Here is a 24,265-nt window from a genome sequence, read left to right on the forward strand (position 1 = left end):
CCAGGTTAGGGCTGGACAAGGAGATGGGAAATGTACTCATTCAAAACAGCAGCACTGTAGAGAGGGCAGTGTTACCACTGCAGTTGTTGGAATTGTAATGGGGGTGCATCCAGCTCTGTTCCACAGCAATCTTCTGTTCCTTAAATTCTCTGGTATTTGTTGAAGTTTCCTGCAGTCAGTAAAAGTCAAAACATTAAGCAAACTGAACAGCTTTGGTGATAGTGTCACAGGGAACAGGAAGGATAGGGGGTTATAATGCTTTGATCTTTTGTTTCAAGGTGGTACAGCCCAAACCAAATGGTGCTTGTGGCAATGTTTTCTGATGCAGGGTGTAATCCCGCAGTCTGACCTCTCCAGGTGCCCTGTAGAGGCAAGACAGAGCTGGAGCCTGGATGCTGACACACCAACAGAGATTATTTCCAGTAAGTACTGTCAGTCATTTTTAGTAAGCACTGTGTCTAAACTTCCATACAACTGTATGTGTTCCCCCCAGGAACCTGACATCAGCATTAAGCTGCAGCTGGCTCTAAGGCTGGGGAATTGTTTCCTGTCAGTTGCCCCATGATGGAATGCTGTGTGCTCCTCCTACAAATTCCTCCCCTCAAGGATTCAAGCACAAAATTGTGTCTGCTGCAGCATTCCTGCTACAAAGGGTCCAGTTCCTGTGGCTGGAGCTGGGGAGAGGAGCTTTGTGCTCTGAGGCTGCTACAGGCTTAGGGGGAAGAGGCTAATTAAGGCTAATTGTAACCTAAAATGGCCTTGAGTGCAGGCTGTCCCCTGGAGGAACTCTTCATCCTGACGTGTCCCTCAGCTGTGGTCAGTCTCTGCACAGTGAGTTTGTCAAAATGGGTGTGTGCTTTATATTACCAGGTTCTCAGTGAAACCAGAGGACCCCTCAGCCACGGTGCCAAGGCCATGACGTGCTCCATAAATCCCAGAGAGGCTGGGCCTGTCTCAGCCCTGCCTTGCTGTGTCACACAAAGCACAGCTGCAGTCAGAGGTGCTCTGTGAGCACCCAGGGAGGTGCTGCGGGCTGACAAGGTCAAGGTAGTGCAGCTGTGAGCACCCAGTACTGTTAATAATCATAGACTGTAAAGGGGTGTGACAGTCTGGCCTCCTACCATGGTCCTGCAGTTTTACATGACCCATTTTGACTTAATTCTGTATACTAGTGGTGCTTTTAATTCTGTTCAGTAGTGCTAGAAATGAATACTGGAAAGTTGCAAAGAACAATTACCAGAAAATGCTGTTAGGTTATGAAGAACTAGAATGCAAAGGTTTTACAAAACTCTTTAAAAAATAGAATTTATATATATACATATTACATATACAAGATTAAATTACAAATTGCCTGCTGTAATGAAAATTTAAAACTTCCTTAACTTCCTTAAGGGTAGCACTTCATTTCAAGAAGAAAATGTATAGGTTGGGCAGTATTCAAACAACATTCCTATCTACCAACCCAGCTTCAGGTTAGATGGTGGAAACCCCTAAACTTGGCTAATATTGACATTTTCACTTGTCAAAGTGCACAATGAATGTACAGTCCACCCACGCTCAGCCTGATTTTTCTACCTGTAAATACCTCCTGACGTGTGGCACTGGGAAATCTGCTTGTATGACAGTAGTAAAACAGACTGAGGGTAACATGGGGGATTTTTAGCTCAGAATTTCTGTGTGCAAGCCCCCACACAACACTAGGACACTGACCAAACAGAGCCAATAGAGTGAAAATTACTTAAAAATAAGGACATGCACAAAAAATGCCCCAAACCATGATTTAGAATCCAAAACAAAACAATGCAAACAAACTCTTCAGTTGTCCCTGTTTGCCACATGCACTCACCTTCACCTTTGAGCCCTCAGTTTTACATCCCCTACCATGTTCAGCATTCTCAGGAACCTCACCTGGCCATGGAACTTGTCTTGTGAAAATTAGGAGGCGAAGCTTGGCTTCAAAAGGAGGTGAAGCTTGGCTTTTGCCCAAGGACAATGCATACAAAACCTGAATGACAGCACAGGTGATCTGACCGACTTAATTTCGGGTATTAACATTCCAATCCAAAAGCAAGATAGGGGAAGAATGATAAAGGTCCCTATTATCGAAAAGCCTGGCAGAAGACTAAGAAATGCATGTGGTTCTATTGCTTTTGACCTGAAAAAAACCAACTTCATAATGGCTTGATGGGACCCTGCTCCTCCTCATGGTCCCAGTGATGATAAAGTAAAAAAGCATTTAGGTGTGGTTTTTATGATAAGACTGGAAGTATTAGCTGCCAGGGCAACATCCACAATGACACGGTGTTCCTTCCTCCTGGAGTTATACTGCTCCAAAGTAGAGCTGATGTTTGTTTGGTGGGCTGAGGCATGTCCAAAATATCTCCCCAGTCATTGCCCTTCTGCAGCCCCTCATGTTGAACAGCTCCAGTTCCATTCCAGTCAGAGCTCTCCCATTGTTGCTTTTGCCCCATTGTTTTTCCTACTGTTCCTTCCCCCTGGCTGCAGGTGCTGTGGTGTCATTCTGCCCTGCAGGACCCTGGGTCAGCTCCCCTAGGTCTGCCAGGCCTGGTGGTCTGCTCCACTGCCTCGTGGTGCTCAGGGACATCCAGCTCTTGCCCTGCAGCACTGTCCCACAGTGGCTTCTGAGTCCTGTTCCAGCTGAAAACATCTCCTGCCATCCCCATTTGTCCAGTATCACCTGCTGTACACACACTGTCCTTTAAAGTCTCCTTTTCCCCAACATCTCCCATGCTCCAGCTCTGTCTGTCTAACTGTGCCTCTGTGCTCCCATTCCACTGGGGCACAACATCGCTGTGCTCCCAGTGGCCTCTGTGGAGCCATTTCGGCCCCAGCCACTGTTTCTCCAGAGCTCACCTGGCTTTGATTGGGCCACAGGGAAACTGCTGGAGGGGGGAATGACGAACAAAAACTTGAGCTTCGAATATGTGGTGTCATGTTGAACTCAACACAGTGCTTTTCCTGTCCAAGGATGGAAGTCAACCTTCCAGTGAGAGCCCAGGAACAACTCTGACATCATGATGCTCAACAGCCAGTGGCCACCACCCAGCTGAGGTGTGCAAAGTTCATTACCCACAGACGGTCCCAAGGCTGTGCCTTCTCTGAGTCACTAACATCAGCCATGAGCTGCCTGCCCAGGGCCCTCTTCAGGACAGAATGCAAGCCCAGTGCTCCCTTCCTGCCTGCCTTAACCAGTTTTAAAGCCCCTGTCCTGTCCCTTTGCCTCCCACTGGCACTTCAGCATCATGTCTTTTTTTCAGCCTGCTTGGATGCAGAAAGAACAGAGCCAGAACTGACTGTCTTCTTGTTCCCTGACCCAGTATGTAGCAATGTATGTATGCTCACAGGGGCATTGGATTGCAGACACCTGATAGAGAGGAACCTTAACATTTAAAAGACATAAACATAAGACAGATCTTTTCGTACACTAAGTGCAAGCTGCAGTAGCTGTAGCGCCTGCAGCTCTTCTGCCGTTAGTGAGAAGTCGCTGCCTGCCACCCTGCCTGAGGCAACTCGAGCCGCCTCTGCTTTACCTGGCTGCAGGCATCTCCCCATCCTCGTGCGGGGCGTATCCCTGGCCCAGGAACACCAGGGAAAGGAACACCAGCGAGGAAGGCGCTGTCCCGCCCCTGCAGTACAGCCAGCAGCCGCCGTTCTCGTACCAGCACTCCAACCTTTCTGCCAGGAAACACCGGCACTGTGCAGGCACAGCTGCACACGGGCCCCGGCTCCCAGAACTACCACTGCATCAAGGAAAGGAGGAAAGTATCTCCCGGACTCTCACAGGGAAAGAGAAGGAACCCCCTCTTACAGTTCCACAACCACCACATACCTGGGAGTCACAGGAGCAAGACAGAAGTTTGGATTTCTTGGCATCACCTTCCCATGCTGAATGATTTACCAGGATTCAACAGCACGCATCCCTCTGTTGCCTGCAGCATGTTTTCAAAAACAGGATCCAGAGTGAGTTCACCTCCACAGAACCATGCAATTAAACCCACATTTTTCTTTATTTTTTTAGAGGAAGACAGGAAAGAGACTTGGATGTATACCAAAAACAGCCACGAGGTCAAGAGGTTGATCATTAATCTCTGGCAAATATTGACAGAGGAGAAACAGCCTGGATTCTATGAAACATATTAGAAACCCAAAATCAAAAGAAAATTGCACGTGTGTTTCCACACATATACACAGGTGCATTGAAAAGAGAATCAAAAGGTCTTTTAAAATATCCTTCAGTAATAAAAGCCATCTTTTGCAACAAAATTATTCAGGAAAATGTGGAGATTCTCAGAGCAGGTTTCTGACACTCCATCCATCACCTTCCAGCAGGTAAGACCAAACAATTTGGAAAATACACAAGCTGCTCTGTAAACCTCTGCTGAAATATGCAGAGCTGGGAGTGTGCAGGAGGATTCACAGCAGTCACCTGCAGGCAGGCAAATATGGCCCTGTCACAGTCACAGCCACTCTGACATAACAATTTCTGCCACTGCTCAGACCTGTGTTTTACTGGCTTTGAACACAACTGTGTTTTTCCCTGCAAGTCAGTTTTACAGGTTCCCTCTTCCCAGTGCAGGCCTGGTGGTAAGGCTGCTGTTCAAAGCATTATTCTTTAACGTTAGTCTAGCCCTAAATGCTGTCCCAAGGCACAGAGAGGAAGAGAGGAGAGGGACAGAGCCAGCAACTGACACAGAATCCTTAGCTTGACTGCTACTTCTCCAGTGCATGACTCTAAATCCTCACTTGGGTAATAAGCACAGAGGCAGCCTCTGATGGAATGAATTTAAGAGGCATTAAGCCTCCTTATGGATATCATATTAAATTTCTTACAAATTCTAATAAAATTTCATTGTACCTGGGGGTTTTTTGTTTAACAGTCTTGTCACAAGAGCAGAGCAAAGTCCTTCACTGACCCAAACATGCATCCAAGCCCATTGAGATGTTGGAACATCAATACAGCAGAGATAGTTTTCGTTTTTCTTTCCACAAGATTAATTATGTTTAACAAGTGTCAAGTACTAAAATTTGAAACAAGTATAAATTGAGATATTAAACTTCACTTGGACTACTGCTACTTCCTGTGGACTTATTGGTGCTGTATGTTTTTATTTTACTTACCAATATACTCACAGACAGAGATGCAAACAAATGTATTTATCAGTAAAAGCATTGGCAATGCTAACAGCCTGCAGCCCATTGCACCCACCAGAACAGGAATGAACAAAAGTGCTTGTTTGCTTGTTAATTAGAAGAGAATTACAGACTTCATGATAAACAGAGCCTGCAAAAGCTTGGAATTAAAAGGTTTTTTGTTTTTTTGTTTTCATTTTGTTTTTCATTTGTTGTTTGTTTGTTTTTGTGAATAACTCTGAAGAGAGTACCCATTCCCTTTTAAGGAAGTTTGGGAGGGTAAAATCCACCATCAAGTGTGCAAAGAATGGTAAATACAGATAAGTTCCACTCACCTGCTGAATCAACAGTCTGCGAACACTGGAGTAAGGTGTGAAGAACTGGAGGTAGTAATGACATAATAAAAATTTCACTGGGTTGGAAGAAAAATTATACAAATACTGAGCAAACCAAAACAGTTACTGTGGGTAATACCTTACAGTACATGTGAAATGACAGAACTGCATCCCTAGGGTTATCTGCAGAACACTTCTCTCTGTCCCCTCCTGCCTCTACCCCAACAGTTCAGACACTTTACACAACTGACATTTTTATTTCAAAAATTACTTGTCTGATCATGGACAACCTTATTTTCTACAATGCTGTATGTACAGCATCTCAGCTAAGAGAGGATATTTTCTTCCTGTAAGGCCAAAGTAGGACCACACCAAAAATAAACAACATAACCTGCAACAAACCAATGAAAAGGAAGAAAAAAAATAGATACCAAGGAAAACAGCACACAAGGTTAACACATACTCAATATTTAATACTGATGATCTGACAGTACATTACACCGCATACTGTCACTAGTACAGAGCCACAGCATTCCAGACTCTGGATCAGAATCAATACTTCAAAGGAGCTGACATATCTATGTGGTGATTAATCCACTCCAGGTACTGACTAACTTTGGTGTAGACTCCAAATTTCTCCTTTCTTCCACAGCCTTCACCCCAGCTCACCAGTCCTACCAAAAACCAAGTATCCTTGTATCTAGTGAACATAGGGCCTCCGCTGTCCCCAGAGCAGGAATCTTTCCTGTCCCCCAGGCTCCCAGCACACAGCATGTTGTCGGAGATGTGGGAGCTCATGGCCTGGGCGCACTCGTTGCGGGGCACGATGGGGATTTCGATGTAGCTGAGGGAGGCAGCGTAGCTGCTGTTCTGCTCGTCCCTACTGCCCCAGCCCGTCACCACCACCTGCTTCCCGCTCCTCATCAGCTCCCGCTCCGCCAGGCTGCGGGTGGGAAGGCAGATTGGCAGCGCGTAATTGTAATATACGACGTGTTTAACCAAGTGCAGCATGGCTATGTCATTATCTGAGGAGGTCTTGGTGTAATTTTCGTGCATCACCCATTTATCAACCCAAATGGTTTGCTCATCTGCATCAGAATGGAAACGGAATTTACCTGGAAGAGCAAACAAGATGACAGATGCTGTCAAAGCTTGCTTCCTTTAATTTGAAGACCAAAACATCTTGATTACACCAGGCATTAGGACTGCACTGCATGTTTTAACTTCTCTTGCAATACAACTGCTTATGTCATAACTGTGTTCTTAACAGATGGACAAAATCTCTAAACTTTGCATATTTATGGAAATCATGAATACCTATAGAGCTCTAGAGCTCTGGTCATCAGCTGAGAAACCGAATTGCCCTGCAGTGTTCATATTTCAGTACACTTGTGCAATGTGAGTCACCTTCAGAAGGAAAACAACCTTCTTGGAGCCAGCATTAAAAGCTGAGAGAGCAAGCACACCACAAAACAGGACATTTACAACCAGACATGAGCTTTACGTTGCATAGCCAGGGCCTGGACAGCTGAATGTCAGAATTTGTAAGATAAAGTTGACTAATGGGGAAGGTTATTACTTTCTGAAATCTTGCATCTGTATTTTAAGGAATTTTTCACTGCTTAACTCTCCTCAGTTGCTATTTGTTCTACAGGATCATAGCTACTTTGTGGGCCAAGCAGTTATGGAACAGCAAGCAAGAAATTATGTGGAAAAGGGCCAGAAATGCATTTGTGATGCATTGCAATAGGAAATGCACACAGAGCTAGGTTTTCTGGCAGGCTGTCAATGGGGTCTTGCAAGTTTCTTTCTGTAAGGAGTGTCTCCAAGCACAGGGACTTAGAAGCCACAGTAGTTACAGAAATATATTCCCAAAAGATCCCTTAAATCCAGCTTTGGATCTTGGTCTTTCTGATCATTTATTTCTGAGTCTCTCTTCTTGCTCCTCTGCAGACAGACAAGGGACAGTTTCACACATGGCCAGAGCAGACAGCTAAAACTGCTCTGATGTCTTGTACTAAGTGGCATCAGCCCCTGGCAGACTTGCTAGTATCAAGCCAACAAACACAAATCTGTTTTTGTCTCCTATCACAATCTCTTTTCTCTGTGGTGATGGTGTCTGCAGCACCCCTGAGGCAGCGTGAAGCCACTGTGGCTGGGAGCTGGCTGGCAGGGCTTTATTCCTGCCTTCACAGATACAAACTCTGCTTTAGGCCTCAGAAATAACTGTGGACTCAAGCACTGCCAGACCATCTCCTCAGAGGAAGGCAGAGTGGCTGTGCAGGAACACACTTCCTGTGGGGTCACACACTCTGTACAGCAGCACAGCCACCAACTGTCTCCATCCTGAGGCACCCACCAACCAAGGGTGGCATCTTTCACACTGCAGTGACAGGTTCCCTCATCCCCAGGGGGGCACCTTTTGATTCCTGGTGGGTTAGCCACTTCCAGAGTTTTAGATTCCAGAAATCCTGTACACCTGGATGTACTGAACCCAGAGGCAGTGGAAACGCATTGAGGTCCTTCTACACAATAAAGACTATCATAATCTTGCTGCTGTCACAAAAATATAAATTGTGAAGGCAGAAACAGTATTTTGAATTGAATCATTACATCCACCTATCTGCTTTATCTTCTTGGAGTTCTGACTCACTTCTTGATGCTCTTAGGTGGGTGATGCAGGACCCAGAGCCACAAACAGGAATATTGCGTTACTCTCAAATCCACCTTCCAAAACTTCTGCTACTCTGAGAACTAACTTTCTATTTCAGATACTAAAAAGCCACATGAGCACCACTACAAGACTTCTCCCCAAGCTGAGTGTAAGCTCAGATGGAAGTTCCCCCTTCAGTTTTGCTCCTGTGGATGGCAAGCAGCAGCAGGGCAAGTCCAGAAGGGTGTGGACTATCCCAGCCTGACAGACATAGGTTGAGTACCACTTGTGCAGGCTCAGAACAAACTTTCCAGGCTGTCCCCATGGACATGGCAATGTCTTCATCCAAAACTTTCCTCCTTGTCCCTCACAGACATCTCCTGGTATTTCTGATGAGAACTGCTTTTGTGGGGACAGATGTCTGTGAAAAGGTGAATATTTTGGCACTAAGAAGACCCAAGGATACATCACACACTTTTTGGTTAATTCTTTGTGTTGGATGTACATACACTTATTGTTTCTGCTCTTAAGCACTTGCACATCCATACTGTGTACAGAATATGCACAGTGACCATCTATTTTTAAAACTGTATACACAGACAATGTATTGGCAGGACTCTTCACACAAATACTGGGAATAATCTATCCTTTCACTAATGGAAAGCAAGCAGTTGAGGCTGTTATGCCTCAGCACCAATATTAAAAAAAAAAACCACTGCTCAAAAAAAAAAACCCTATGTGTGAATGAAACACTAATTATTTTTGTCTGTTAATTCAGGAGAAGCACTTACTCGACATAGTGACATTTTCTCATGCTCCAGAGCAGCAGAGCAAATAAAGGCAGCGTTGCCATTCTGCAGCACCTCTCCAGTGAAACACTTATAAGTAATAGTGTTTAAATACATGAAAAGGCAGGAAGAGAGCCTGTGACATTCTCCTTCTGGGATCAAGACTTTTTTTCAGTATTGGGATGGCCTTAAATATTTTCATCACCAGAAAAACACAGGCAGAAGAGACTAAGACCTTCTACTTTATAGACCAGCAGCAGTGCTCAGAAGTAAGTATCCAGAGTAAGGCTGATAATGGCTCAAATGAAATCAGATTTTTACTAAACTTTGTTCGAAGCTAAGGTACATATTAAATACAGCCTAGACAGACCTACAGCCAAGGACTTATGTCTTCAGAACATGCTAGTCTTTTCCCTGAGATGATAAATGTTAGGAATTAAAAGTTATATTTAAAAAACACAGGGACAGTTGATTTTCCATACCAAGTTTAACTCTGAACATCCTGTGGTTCTCAAGGCAGTGTGCTGCTGTTAGGACCCAAGCTGGATGGATGAGAACACCCCCACACAGAAACATCCCTTCGGCACTTTGCAGCATAATCTGAAACAAGACAAGGGAGGTGTGACACTGCATGGAGCACAGCTCACAGAACACTGTACTCATTCTTCTTGGATGCTGCCAAATACCCAGACTTACCAAGCACTAAAGCATGTCACATTCACTGAAGCCAAAGCTCTATAGGGGGACAAAAGCTCTATGAATAGAGTCTCTGTGAAATACCTACAAAATTTTTTGAATATCCTTCGTGAATGAGGGCTGGCTTCAGCCAAATAAGTATGAGTTGATGCTGGTCACTGCAAAGAAGCACTTTGTACTCAAAGCTTTGAAATATAGAGCACAAATGAGGGGTGTGTCTGACACCAGACACAGCAATCATCTCAGGCTGCTGCTCTCATGCTATGGTGTAAAAGACCCTTTAATATCAAAGGGAACAAAGCCCTAGTTATTTGCATTCATTAGCTCCATGGTAAGATCTGTGAGGTCTCCCTTTTTCTGATAACCCAATGACAGGCAATAACCCAACAACAGGCGATAACCCAACCTGCCATGGCACATTTTGCTGATTACATCTGCTAACTTCAATTTATGACAGACAAGACTTATAAGAAAGGGCAGGAAGATCACCTCCCACTGGAAGGCTGTTGCAGGAGCTGAAGCACATATTACATACACACCATGGAGCACGAGAGCAGGTGAGTGCTGCCACCATCTTCTCTCTTGGCAGAGTTGGCACAGTAGGTCAAAAACTTGGCAACAGCAATAAGGTCAAGAACCCTCACAGATACTAAATTATTTTTTCCTGCTACTCCAACCTTTGGGATGCTTTTTAAAAAGCTAAGGAAATCTTAGCTTCATATGACACCACCAGTAACAATGCAAGAGCCTTTCTGGAGCAGGGCAGGCAGAGCAGTTCAGAAAGAGTCTGAGCTATTTGTGGCAAAGAATCCCTTTCTTCTCACCTGCCAAGGGCTGCCTCCTTTTCTTCCAACTTTTCCATTAATGAGCCGAATATTGAAATCTGCTTTGGCTTCAAGGTAGTCTGACTTCACTCTTCCACAGGGGAACTCCACTGCAGAAGATGCAGAGAAGTTCACTAGCAAAGCCCAGATCACCCAATCCTCTTTCTAGAGGATTTCCTCTGTCTAATCTAGGCAAAATTGTTCAGAGGCTTCATGGAAGTCCCTCAATGCTTGGCAGAGGAGGCAGTCTCCTGATTCCTCTCTATGTCTGAGGCAAACATGGATTAAGGGCAATAAAGTGAGTATGGATCTGGGAAATGCAGGCAGAGATACTCTTCATGGAATGGATGTTTTGAAAATGAGTATGAAGTGCACTGCAGACAAATCTCCCCAAAACTCTTTTACATCAGTCTGAATAATCCTCTGTCAAAGTTGAACCACAAACATCCTGCTCTTACCTACAGGCTCACAGGTGGTGTGGTCATCCTTGAGCTGATACCCCGATGCGCAGCTGCACAAGCGATGCTGTTCAGCAGGGTCCTCCCTGCAGAAATGTTCACAGCCCCCGTTATCCAAGGAACAGTTGCTGTATTTGACCTCTGTGGGGAAAGCAAACAGCAAGAGAGATGTGGAGTTGGGAAGTCAGAGTCACAGAAAGGTAAAGTGGCAAAGTGACATCATGCTTCAAGTGGGTAACAGCTGTCAATGGATTTGGAATGACAGTTGTGGGCTTCAATGACACTCAGGCCCTTAGTAAACAGACCTAGGTCCAGAATCAGGTAGTGGGGAGATGGAGGAAACAGATTACTGTCAGGTAGACTGGAGAACAGTGTCAATATGTGCCAAGTTACAGAGTGAAAACTATTGATACATGACACACAATGCTCATCCCTAAGGATGGTATCCAGCTTTTGTCCAAGGAAGAAATTGTAACATTAATAAAATATTTGCAGTGGATTGGGTTTTCCCATTTTTAAAAATCCCTGTATAATAATACCTGTATTGACAATTCTAAAGTAAACCCATGCTTTACAAAGTTATTTACAGTATTGTCCAAAATTTAGATACTTCATATCTCTAAAATTCTCTTATGGCAACACAAAGTTAATTTTGCTTTACATAAGCACAGATAAACCTCTTACCACATCAAGAAGCAAGACAGAAATCACATTAGTAAACAAAGAGTATGTGCAATGACTGAAGTGTCCATCCCTATCGCACAGAGATCCCTGTCCCAAAAGATGTTATTTGATAGTGGATTAAATGCAGTGTTACCATGATTGCACAAAACCCCCTCCCAGCCTTTGTTACAGATGCAGGAAAATTTTCCAATATTGTCCTTGCAGATCCCGTTGGAACAAGGATGTTTCGCACACTGATCTCCATCTGAAACAGAGGTAGGAAAATTCAGTCACTGAACCATACAGAGCTCACAGATCAAACATCAACACAAACAGACCCTCCACAGATTCCCAAGCATTAGCCATGTTTCTGGCACTTAATGGTGACACCTCTGTGGCACTCAGCCAGAGGCAGGACCATCAGTCTGAGCTCTCAATTACATCTGCAGAGTGAGTTGAGTGGACAGAAGGGGAGGAAGGAATAAAGCCTGAGACAGGCAGAGCAGCACAGGTTACTGCTGGACCACGTCAGGGAGAGGTAAAGCATCAAAGCATTTTTCACCAATTCCTTAGCTCTAGGAAGATGACTGATGATAGGTACAGGTGTACCTCAAGTGTTTTAGGAAGGTTGCTTTTATGATAGAACAGGAAAACATCCTCTGCACACCCCTTATGAGGGACAATGAGAATTTGAATCAGTATGCGACACATGGCAGGAGAAAGGCTGAGTACTAATAACTCCTGAGAAAGCACAGAGAAGTGATTAGGAGTCTTTACTTACCTACATACTTGGTCCAAAAATTCATCTGTGGAGAAACAAAATTTGTATTACAGCAAGTAAACCATTTTGAACAAGTGAGGGATTTAAAATGTTTTGCGGTCTTGGCCAACAGAACATAGCAGTCGGGTCAATGACATCAGTCTCATTCTTCTTGGCAGTGTAGAGAGTGGAACTACAACCCAAGAAAACCAGCCAGTGATCCTCCTGTACTGTCTGTTCTAAGCATAAACCCTCCTGCTCTGCTTGCAGGCTATTTTCTTGGCACTTACTGCCAGTAAGTCACCTTAGTTCACTTAAGCCCAGCTAGACAAAGTATGGGACAGCCCCTCTCTCCTCTGGGGTCTGAGGGACAGCAAGGACTGGGTCATCCTATGCTTTGAGCCTACTCTGCTCAAAACAGCAACAGCAAGTCCAACCCAACACAACAATTGAGTGTTGAAAGGGGTAGGAAATGGCAGACAGTAAACATAGTGTCCAATTCAAAATAGGAATTTGGAGAACAAGAGAGAGAACATAGTGGTAAGAGAAATCATAACTGGGACACTTGAGAGATACCCTGAAAAGCAGCCAGGACTGGTGAATGGACAACAAAAGGGAACCTCTGGGAGGACTAGTAAAACTTAGTAACAGCAAGAATAGCCAATGGGATCAAGCAAGGATTGGAATTAACTGCCCCGGAACCTAAACCTCACCAAGTGGGACATGCTTGAGCATCCAAGCTTTGTGGCCCATAGAGGGGTAACTTGACAATCACTGTAACACAGTGACACTCAAAACCATGCCTACACCTGAGGAGAGATCTGTGTTCAGTACTGACAGCATGATGCCCCAGATTGCAATATTTAAAAAAAAAAAAAAAATGATTGGCTAAGTTTTGCACTCATCCTTAAAAAAATCAACTTACTGTTGCTTCCCTGGTTTCAAATATCTCACTGGCCTCCTCAAAGTCACAGCGCTCCTCAACACACTCACGCTCCACAGAGCCTGGCTTGAGCTCCTCCAGGAAACTGTTTGCCCGCTTCTGGATTCTCAGGACTTGGCTTGCATCTTTACTGCTGTAAAATACTGCAAGCAAAAAGGTGAAAGCACAAGCAGAGAAAAGGGCTGGATGAAAACTGGTTGTGGTGCTTCCCAAAGGACACTTAGGAGAGCAAGAGTCTCTCTCCAGTACAGCAAGAGAGGCTGCCCTAGACACCATGTGCTGCCTGTGCTGAGCTGCAGAAGCAAGGCCCAGCCTCTGCCCTGTGGTACTGTGACAGCCCATGGGGCTCAGCAGGGCTCTGACCAGGCAGCTGCCATGGCCCCGGCCAGCACTGTCAGCCTCTGCTAAACAAAGTCAAACCCCCTCAATGGGAACGATTCCAGCCACTCCCTCTGACTAACAGAGGAGCAGGAAATGCAATTGCAGTGACTGGGAAAGGTTGAAGGCCATCTCTCAAAAGAACACTTACTTGAGGTGCCACAGCCCCGTGAAGAGCAGGCAGCCAGCAGTAGCCCCACGGTGAGGAGCTTCCACATCCTGCAGCAGGAGTCTCCTGAGGAGAAGGCAGGTGTCAAGAGCAGCACATTGCAGTGGCACAACACCCTGCTGCAGACAGTTCCCACCCATCCAGCTCAGCCAGCTTGCTCACTTGCTTTTCAGAGAGCAGCTTCCCTGCTGAACGCTCTGCTATGCCCTGTCTCTGACTCCAGCTCTGGAGCGGCCACTCACTACAGTCCCTCCAGACTGGTTTGCTCATTCCCTTTAATACAACAGCAGCCCTCCCAGAACACTTCTGGCCTGTTCTGACACCCTCCTCTTGTCACTGGACATTTTTTACAAGCTTCATGTGCCATTAAAGCAAGCTGTATTTTGAAATCTCAAAGGATATAATACTTTTGAAGCACTTACGACTTTATTCAGTGGGAATCAGTGTGATCTGCTCTTCCTCCATGAGCTCTGCTGGAACTTAGTTAATCCATAACTTCAGATATTTACTCTTTGGAGTGACATAAGGTGCTCTCTTTTCAGTTGTTAAACAAACAGTGCTCAGGGGGAGCTTGACCATTTACCTGCATACAGGGGAAAAGTAAAACAGCTGAGGCACCCACTCTGCCTTTCTCAAACCTTTTCTTCCTTTTGATTCTCTGGTAAGCAGAAATGGTTATATATAGTTTGTAAGTATACATAGCCAGTGCTGAGGTCTCTTTAGAGATTCTGCCCTCTTCTCACAGCACGCAATCAACCAATAGAGAAATACATTGCAATTTTTTTAAGAGTCCTCCTACTTCACTTTATCATCAAAGCTTCACCACAAAATAGCTAACCCTAAGGAACTAACCCCCCTGATGGCCATGAGCAGGATGCATGTTGCATCTTCTGGTGTCCTGGGTTAGCTCTCATCAGAACAAAGTATTCTGTTGAATTCTGAACACTAAGCATTTAGAGAAAACCCCCAATCCTTTTCAGAAGTTTTCTTGCCTTGGAGATGGTAGGAACCAGCATGTCCCAGTGGCACCTCTGCGAGCTGTGCAGCAGAATTCCAGAATCACTCAGGTTGTAAAAGCCCTCCAAGACCATTGAGTCTAACCTGTGACCAATCCCCACCTTGTCTCCCAGCCCAGAGCACATCCAGTTGTTCCTTGAACACCTCCAGGAATGGGAACTCCAAACCTCCCCGGGCACCCCCTTCTAATGCCAGATTACCCTCTGCAGGAAGAAATTCTTCCTGATGTTGAAGATATGGCATCTTCATGCAAATTACCTCTGCACATCTGGAAAAGTGCCACTAGAGGTTAGGAAAAGATGGTACCCCCAGAATATCAGCTCACATCCCGTGACACGGATTAGGAGAGCTCTGACTGTTTATAAAACTTCTATTTCCTTTTTCCTCTCAAATTTGGCCACGGACTTGCTTGAAAACAAGTTCTCTTTAAATGAAGTTCATCCGCTTGGGACTTCAGCTAAAAAGATTGCTGCATCCATTTCCCAGCTAGGGAAGATGTGTGCACTGCAAAGCTCTACAGGCATGTTCTTTATCCTCAGTTCAGCCATTCAACAGGAAAACTTCAGCTGAGATTAATGACAATAGGTTTTTGCTGCAAATTAAGTTTACAAAACACACCTGGAAGACAGATAACCTAAAATAGGAAACCTAAATAGAAACACAGGTAGTATCCTGTAGTACATGTATTACTCATGTTTGCAGCTGACTTGGCTATTTGCTACCATGTTGGTTACGTGGTTTTGAGTACATTTTTGTTTCTAAGATTTGGTATAGTCTTAGAAATAAGACTGGAAATTCAGGACACACTTTTGTTCAGTGCAAGACATAGCTAAAAAAAATTAAACTACCTGATGTCTTCTACTCCATGCCAACTAAACCAACACAAAAAATGCTACAAAATTACTCCACAACACATTTACCATTTCACTCCTCTCTAAGGAACAGCTCTGAACTTCTGATACAAGCCAGGATAAAACCATTTAATCACAGCACAGGTTTTTATTAGCTGGTTCCCACCCAATGGGCACAGCAGCCCTCTCACAGTACTGAAATCAGTAACAGAGAATCCTTACTGGAAGCTCGGAAACATGTTTACTTTATATACAAGAAAAAACATATTTACAACAAGTAAACTATGTACAAAAAAAACCCCAAGAGACATTTCCATGGTAATCACTGTATAAATTAACAAAATAAATAGGAGGAAAGCAGGTCCCATTCTTAAGGCACAAAACCTTCTTCCCAAGACTGTACAGGGATTCACTTGCTTCCCGATGCTTTTGACAGGATTACAGGAATGGTGGGGTGACCCCTGAGGAACAACAGTTGGTGGACAATGATACAGACATGCAGTCACTGCTGACAGTTGTGGAAAAACATCATTTTTCATCCTTTCCTTTTTTTTTTTACAGTACACACATCTTAAGATACAAAATATGTCTTGTAAACAGTCTGTTTTATAAATCACATCGTAATTATGCACATTTTTAAATAACAGTAAAACAACAAACAAAGCATTCCATACAATTTGGGTGGAGAAGCAGTTGTAGCACTGAAGGCCTTGGCAGAGCTGGAGGCTCCCAGGTACCAGGCCAGCACCTCCAGGCACCCAGTGGCACAGCTCCCCTTGGCCACTGGTGCTGGCTCCTGCTGACATCCCATAAGCTACAACAGAGAGGCTGTACCAGCCCTCTCGAGGGCAGCCCAAGGCACTGCCAACAGCCAAACCTCCCTCCAGTCTCCACTGCATGCAATCTCAGCCCCAACCATAATTCCCCAGAATCTGCCATTAAATATCCAGGATGGTGCCAGAATGTCAGAGAACAGACTGAAGCCTCTTCCAAGAAGAAACCCCGTGCCCAGCTCACTGCAGCCACTGACAGGGGTGAGGGAGAAGGTGCCACATGGCTTTCACAGGAGCTGCTTTTCTTCAGGATCTAAATACCTGTGTGATATGTGCAGTTCTAACTTCTCGCAGGCTGGTGCTCTTGAGACTGCTAGACAGTCTCTTTTTGGCAAAGCAGCACTTTTTTTTTCCTAGTTGCCTTTCCTGAGTTTCTCTCCCACAAAAAATTATCAGATGTCAGAAGAGAAACTCAGAATAACACAGCCAGGAGTTTTACCTGGCTCCCTACTTTGCAGATAGGCTCACTGATGTTCAACACAAATTGTCTTCATCTATTCATAAAAAACTTGCCAACAGAAATCTGCATTATTCCTGGTGAGACACACAGAACTACAACACTTTGGGGTTTTGTAGATCTATACCTCAATAAATATTCAAAGGCACTCAGGTTAAATGCAGATCCTGTTTTCTAGCTCTAAAAAGAAGGCAGAACTCCCTCCCTGCCTCTGATAAGTAAAAGACAGGACTATAGTGGCTGTCAACCCCTTGATAAACGTGCATGTGCACAAAAAGGATCTGAAGGCATTGACACACAGATCATACAAGTAGAAGAAATGAAGATAGGTCTATGCATGCCTCATCACTTATGCAAATGGCTAATGGCCATCAGGTCTTGATACATATGGCATGAATTAAGGAATACACCTGAATGTAAAAACTGTTTGAAATCCTCTGTTGCTCTAGGCAGGAAGAGGAGAGAGGAGCTGTTTCTATGGAAGCAAGAATTTAATACCTCAAGGATTATGCAAGGCAAGCACTTACTGTTTATGCATCTCTAACCATAAGGCTGCCCGGGGAAAGTTCACAGAACAGCTCCTTCACTAGGAACATATAGGAACAAACACAGATCTCACCTCTTCTCCGGAGTTACCACCTGCCTCAGTGCCCTGCTGCACTCTCCTGGGAAGGCACATGGACATCCCAGCCACGCACAGCTCTGGGATAGGCAGTGGCATGCACACCCTGTGAGGTCACTGCACACCACCACTGAGGATGGCTGTATCCTGGGGCTCTCCAAAAGAGGTTTCTCCTCATTTTCACCCAGACACTGCTCTGTGCCACAACAAGCAAGTGGGGCAATACAGTATGCTTGCAATTCTTGCTTACCTGATACTTCAGGAATTCAATATAGTCAGAGGAGGTCTGTACTGATAAATAAAAAATACAGCTATGGAAGCAATTGCCAACATACACATAGGAGAAATACATTCAGGGAAAGGATGGACATATTTCCTGTTCAGATCCCACAGTATTTATACCACAAGTGTTTGTAGCTGGATAAAGTATGTTTAGTCTTCTTTTACCTTCTCATGAGCAAAACCTGTCACTCACCAGGCTGAGAGGAGACACATGGGTGAATATGTGGTTATGTGTCTGGTTAGAACAGACAGGCAGAGTCAAAATAACCCTTGGTGAAATGCTAAGGAATTCAATGGAGTTTGCCCAGCTGAAACAAAATCAGTCCTGAGCCTTTATAAAGCTGACAAATCTCTACATCAACTAACTCAATTGATAGTTATTAGACTAGAGAAGTGATATCAATTTGATAAAAATCCTTATAAGTGAAAAAAAGAAGAATTATGCCATCAGCAAATTATCTTTTATGCCACAGTGTATGTGGGCTTTTCTGTCTGCAGCCATTGTCAGACAGGTGCCATTCTGTAATAATTAAAAAAAAAATACACAGAACATGACAAAAGTAATTAAAAATTTCTGCTGTCTCACATTTTACAGCATTGACTGTTGCCAAATTCCCTTTGCAGTGATAAAGATGGTGATATAACTATGCATACTGGTCTTGGGCTTTAACACCCACCCAACTGGAGTCAACCATCTAGAAACTCTAATTCAGAGGCATTAATTTTTCCATGCTCCATTGTTGCTGATACCAAAGGCAATTTATCAAAATATTCCAGTTTTCATTATGATGCTCGTTTGCTCAGTAACAATCCTCCTTATCTCAGCATTCTTACAGGAGCCCCAATGTTTAATGGCATAAGCAATCTCTTAGGGGTACAGCCCAAGAGTACTGAGCTACTCTAATCTTTTGTATCACCCTGGAGTGAAGGAGCAAAGCAGCAAGAAAAGAGATGGAAGGTGGAAAAGCTACTGATACCAAGACAAGTGAAAAGATACAAGTACTAGACTTAAATCACATATTTTGTGGCAGAAATAGTTTTCTATACTGCAAGCTGAAGTGAAGAAACAGCCCTCATGTTTGTGGCCACAGAAGTGGCACTAAACAGGTAGGAAGCTACACCTGGCCACTGCCAGTCATGCTGCTCCCACCTCAAGATGAAGCAAGTTGTCCTATATCTCCCTTCTTGTGCAGCCCAAACAGCTCATTAGCTTTCCTATCCCTTTTATCTGTTCTCCCAGAGATGAAGGAATGTCAGAGCTAATCTCCTGTAACCATTTGGCTCTCCAGATTTTTCTCTTTCTTACTTCCAGGAATTTCTGAACAAGTGTCTGTGATAACTCAGCACCACATTTTTTGTGAACACCTAAAGGTTGTACCATTGCCCCTGGCTGGAAGAGGAGAACAGGACCAGCAGAAGACCCTGCTAGCTGGTGCAAACTCTGTCTGTTGCAAGAGTGTGAGTGAACGAGAATCATTGGAATTCATTAGAAGAGGTCTGCATTGGCTTTGAATTTCAGATGCAAATTGCACACAACTACAGATGCATTCAAAAGGGATTAGTAAGAAGCAAGGAGAAGTTTTGTCCCACTTAAATATGCTAAATACAGGTGTGACACAGATGAGCAGTAAAGTTTTGTGTCTGAAAAGACTGTCAGATGCTTCTGAACTAAGACTGGCCAATACATCTTTTGCCCTGAATGATGTGATGAAGTTATCCAGTAAAGGTATCTGTGTTGCAGTTCTCAAGAATCCTGGACTGTCCCTGGAATCAGAACTTCTCACGACACAGGACATGGCTCTTCAAACAGCGAGTGAGTTCTCTCCAGGAGGTTCTGCCAACTGCAGAGGAAGCATCTCTCCACTGGATGCAGCCATACCCCACAGGAAAAAAGTAGCACCATGCTTGGTTGATATGAGCTCTGAACAGCTAAAATTCGGCCATTCAGCAGAGATAGTTGTGAGCACATCTGCTTTGTGAGGTGACTGCTGTGCAGTTAGGGAGAATGGTAGACACAGGCTGTGAAAACAGAAGCTAAGCCTCGCTGGCAGGAGTACTCCGGCTCAGTTCCTTGATCCCATGCAATATCCTCTTCATGTGACCTACTTTGGTCACACCCAGGTCCTGGAAGAAAAAAGAAAACCTTACTTTCAGAGAAAGGCAGAGAGAAACTCCTTTTGGTGGCCAAGCAACAGTTACAAACTAGTCAGCCAGTTACAAAGAGGAGGAAAACAACCAGAAAAATTCCAAACCTGAGGGTTATATACAGAGCCTCAAACCATATTGTCAGAAAGCTACTAAAGAATGCAGAGCAGGCACAGAGCAATGCAGAGGAACAACTGGAGACTGTTAGCCAGATACACAAATTACTTTGGCTGTCAAAGGCTGTGAGAACAGAAAGAGCACACAGATGTCAAGTACCTAAGCTAGTAACCAAACCATGCAGGAAAATCTAACCAGTCACATCTAATAGCCGGGTACCATGCAACAAACACAGGTTGTAGGTGGATGACATGCAGAGGGGTCAACTACAGAGATTACAGCAAACCTCACCATGGGAAGATGGTAAAAATTATAAATAAAGATTCAAGGGGCATCGAACAAATGCCACATACTGCTTCAAAAAACCCAGTGTCTTCCTGCTCTATGCAAGTCACCAGAATGATGACACAAGTCTCTTGCACATGCAAAGAACCACCACTTTCAGTTTGTCCCAGTAGAAACAATGTCTCCTGTGGGAGTCCAGAGCATACCCCTGGCCTCCTTGGGGGTCTCAAAACCCTCCTGGCGAGGGTCTCCAAGACTCCTGAGTGAGACCCTGCTGTCTCAGGCTCTGAATTCTAACCCCTGGGGGAAATTACCAACCCAGAGGGAATGGAAACAAGCTACCAAAATTAGTAAAGTCTAATTTAGACTTTTAGAACACAGATAAATAGACCTTTTGGAATGTTTATGATAAGGGATACGTGGCCAAGATGGAGAATGTGGGGGGGTGGATACCTTTTCCTCCTTCTTCTCCCATGTCATCCATGTTAGGTGACACTTTGGCACTTTTAGATTGGATGGGGTCAGGGCTGGACCATTTAATAAAATTGTATTGCATTGGGAAATTTTTGTAAACATATAACACATAATTATATAAGATAAGCCCTGCCTTCACCAGGCAGATTCCACCTTGGATGGCCAGCTGGGCAGCCTGCTGCTGGCCAAGTAAATGGTCCCTGAGATAAGAAACAATAAACAATCCTTGAAACAAGAGAAAACCGTCTCCAGCAATCTCTCTTCAGCTGCTTTGGGGAGAACCAGGGTTTGAACCACCTCATGTCCCTCTGAGGTGATCTCGGCCAAAGGAGAAACCTCAGACTGGGACAGTCTCCTGATGAGGAGATGAAAAGTTGTGCAATGTGGTTGCTAAGCCCTCTTAAAATGGATTCTCTCCATCCATAAGCTTCATCAAAGTGTACAACCACTTTTTCTTGTAACAAAGAAGTGTGATGATTTATTTGTCCAGTTACTGCATGGTAAGAACCAAATCTTCCAATTACAGCACCTTCTGCAAAGATGGTAGAGCAGCTGAGAAAAACTTTCATCATCAAAATCAGAGACTCTCAAGAACACTATTGGCAATCTGTGTGCTGGACTGTATCACATCTCCAGGAAGCTGAGGCAGAACTGGACAGCTGTCCCCTCTACCAGCTCTTCTACCTCCCTGCTATTAAAAACCAGGTGACCCAAAACGGTGAGAAAATAAAACGAGGATGTAGTCAACCTGTTCATCTTGCCAAGGCACCTGGAATGAACAGCAGGCAGACCACTTCCAAGCACATTCAGCACAGGAGGTCATGCAGATGCAGCTGGCTATTTCTCATGAGCCGACCGTGAAAGTACCTTGAGGTCCCTCCGTTCAAGGTGCAGGAGCTCAGAGCCCCGGACGTCATGCCGGATGAAGATATCCTTATACTCACAAAGACTGAGGTGCTCAAGCCACGCCGCAACCTCCTCCGTTCCCCAGAGGTGAACTGTTAGAGATGGAAAAGCAGGAGTGCATTGAGTACCCAGAATCCCAGGAGACAGGGAGAGATGAGGACACCACAGCACTCAGTGCCAGAGGAGGAGGACAAGGAGGACCACAGCCTCTAACTAAGGGGAGAGCAGCACAACCTTCAATCTTGAATGAAGGAGGTAGGGCAAAAAAAGGTAAGAGATCTTCTCTTAAGAAGAGGCCTGTGGCAGTACAGCCAGGAGGAAGTGAACATTTGTTTTGATGGGATATATTTTGATAGGGATAACTTCTTTCAAGTTTACCCCCACGTTTAAGTAGAGTAAATTCATTGTGTAAATTCCGTATACAAAACAACAGATTCATAAAATATATGATGGAAAATCACAGCACAGATTAGTTTGCACATTATTATGTACAACCACTTGTGCTCAGTAAACAAAATGGCAACCTCTCTCCCCCAAGCCTGAGAGAGAGAGGAAGAGTTTATACTTCCGCCTTCTTGCACAGTCTCTAAATAAGAGAATAATAAAATTTCTCAGTTTTGGGAGGCAGTGAATGAACACCAGCATGTCAGACAGGAGTTTGTACCCACAACTCCATGGCAGAGGACAGGACCCAAGAGCCAACAGAATAGGTCATACTTCTGAATTTTGGAAGAAAGCATTCATAAGCAGAGCATAAATCAAAAATCAACTAGACCAATTTAAAGAGAAAGTGTCTTGAATGGCAATTTATTGATTCATGGCCAGTTTTTATCTACTGACCAATACTGATTAAAGATCAGGGAGCACCTGTGGTGATGCTGATCCCCAGCCAATTAGATACGAAACTTGATTAAAGCCTGAAGGTGAATCAATGACAAAAATATCATTTGCTGTATCATAAAGAACAAGCAGTGAAAAGACTGGAGTTACGTGGAGTTGGGCCCCACAGTCATTTTTACACTTAAAATTTCAAAATCCTAAAATTCACTTCTCTAAGCACCCTCTGAAATATCCCTGAAAATCTGTACACTGTAGAGAAGAATTCATCAGAGGGTACCTCCTGTTCCTGCTCAGGAATGTTTGCATAGTACAGGGGGACCATGACTCAGAAGGGAGCAAAAAGCTATTTTGCCACATGACAAAGACTGACTAGACCTGCAAGAAAAGGTAGATGCAGGTGAAACAGGAGAGGATGTGTGAGGAAACAGACCAAGAACAGGTAGTCTTGTGACCACAGTGATGTGACAAAAAGACACAATGAGTGAGCAGACTTGGTACCCGGCAATCCCACGCTACTGTGAGCCTCCTTATTTTTGTTGTTCTTCTCCTTTTTAAACTTGGTCACCAGGCGGAATTTGCCACTGCGGCTGCGTTTAGAATAATCCAGCATCTGGTTCTGCAAGAACAGAAAGGGAAAATCAAGCACACAGTCATAAACTGATTGGAATGGACTAAGAGTAACAACCACTGTCAGCTCAGCTCCATGAACTTGTAAGAAAGGAAAAAAAATCCTAAACTCATTCTGATCAAGACAGAAAAGGAAGCAGAGAAAGTTGATCCCATACTAGGCAAGAGATCTTAGCAAGAAATTACTTCCTTTAGCCATAGGGAGTCAAGTTTCTTTCTTAATTTTTTCTCACATCAGTCATATAGTAACAGGAAGCCAAACACACAGAGCCAACTAAGGAAAAGAGTATGGCTAGGGAAAAATAGACTTTGTCCTCCTCACCTCCTCATCACAGGGTTCCAGAAGCTGCCACAGCCAAGGGATGTCTGCCAGTTTCCTCAGCTGGAGGTCCATGTCTGCCAGCGCTGCCTGGAGCTGCTCCTTTTGTGGAGGATCTAATTGCTACATCAGGAATAGGAGGAAGACAGAGTTAAAAGCCTCATGGTAGAACACACAGCCAGGCCCTTGCCTTGAAATTCCTAGCTAAAAAAGTAGTTCCTTGTTTTGAAAGGAAATGCAGAGCAGGTACTCTGCCTAGACCAAGTTAACAATTATTATATTTTCTGAGCTCCAAGCTCCACAGCACACTCATGTAGCAAAATTTTCTGTAGAAAACAATTCCTGGATGATAACATCTAAACTGACTTACAGAATCCAAGATCAGCAAAACTCTAGGCCAAGGCAACAGGAGAAGAGGGGAGGAAGTGAGAGGCTGCTTTTTCCTCCTGCTTCATGCTCCTTACCAGTGCCATCTTGCCTGCCAGCAGCAGCTCTGTCTCATTGTGCAGGGCTTTGACATTATTCACCATCTCTACAACAAGGCTGCAGTTCAGACCCTGAAGAGAAGCAATTCATGCACAAGTTAAGCTTGGAAATGCAGAGGTCTAAGCAGTCAAAAGAAAAGTCTTAGACTAGCAAGGCCTACTTTTGGTCAGTCAGAACAGAAAACCA

At 44.3% G+C, this 24,265-nt stretch overlaps 2 protein-coding genes across 18 annotated transcripts in view; both read right to left on the bottom strand.

The window, feature by feature from the left end:
* Positions 1–5,933: 5,933 nt before the first annotated feature.
* On the bottom strand, positions 5,934–14,378 carry PROC (protein C, inactivator of coagulation factors Va and VIIIa). Of its 2 annotated transcripts, XM_079314985.1 has the most exons (9): positions 14,241–14,378; positions 13,801–13,884; positions 13,254–13,414; positions 12,350–12,374; positions 11,723–11,833; positions 10,906–11,046; positions 10,448–10,557; positions 9,410–9,527; positions 5,934–6,601 (listed from the first exon to the last, which is right to left on the bottom strand). In XM_079314985.1, the coding sequence occupies exons 2-9, from the start codon at positions 13,865–13,867 to the stop codon at positions 6,039–6,041; spliced, it is 1,296 nt and encodes a 431-aa protein (XP_079171111.1). In that variant the 5' UTR covers positions 13,868–13,884; positions 14,241–14,378; the 3' UTR covers positions 5,934–6,038. The 2 variants fall into 2 exon arrangements, with proteins under 2 accessions (XP_079171111.1, XP_079171110.1); XM_079314984.1 differs by lacking the exons at positions 13,801–13,884; positions 14,241–14,378 and having other exon boundaries at positions 13,254–13,650.
* Positions 14,379–15,814: 1,436 nt separating this feature from the next.
* DGKD (diacylglycerol kinase delta) overlaps positions 15,815–24,265 on the bottom strand; it is a 61,279-nt gene continuing 52,828 nt past the window's right edge. For 15 of the 16 annotated variants that reach the window (XM_079314954.1, XM_079314940.1, XM_079314955.1 and 12 more), the window contains 5 exons: positions 24,058–24,150; positions 23,597–23,716; positions 23,146–23,263; positions 21,769–21,899; positions 15,815–20,004 (listed from right to left, as the gene is read on the bottom strand). In XM_079314954.1, the coding sequence (XP_079171080.1) occupies positions 19,915–20,004; positions 21,769–21,899; positions 23,146–23,263; positions 23,597–23,716; positions 24,058–24,150 (552 nt within the window). In that variant the 3' untranslated portion in view covers positions 15,815–19,914. The remainder of the gene's footprint in view (positions 20,005–21,768; positions 21,900–23,145; positions 23,264–23,596; positions 23,717–24,057; positions 24,151–24,265) is intronic. The other variant, XM_079314950.1, reaches the window with a different exon arrangement.

This window comes from Erithacus rubecula (genome assembly GCF_903797595.1).
Source record: "Erithacus rubecula genome assembly, chromosome: 11".
Lineage (NCBI taxonomy): Eukaryota > Metazoa > Chordata > Aves > Passeriformes > Muscicapidae > Erithacus > Erithacus rubecula.

Excerpts from the sequence above, each read along its gene's own strand:
- PROC (XM_079314984.1), bottom strand. The coding sequence starts at position 13,613 with ATGGGCTGTCACAGTACCACAGGGCAGAGGCTGGGCCTTGCTTCTGCA. Across the intron at positions 10,558-10,905 it reads CACCACCTGTGAGCCTGTAG|TGGAGTTCCCCTGTGGAAGA; the intron begins GTAAGAGCAGGA and ends CATCTTCTGCAG. Across the intron at positions 9,528-10,447 it reads AAGGAGGCAGCCCTTGGCAG|ATTATGCTGCAAAGTGCCGA; the intron begins GTGAGAAGAAAG and ends GTCTTGTTTCAG.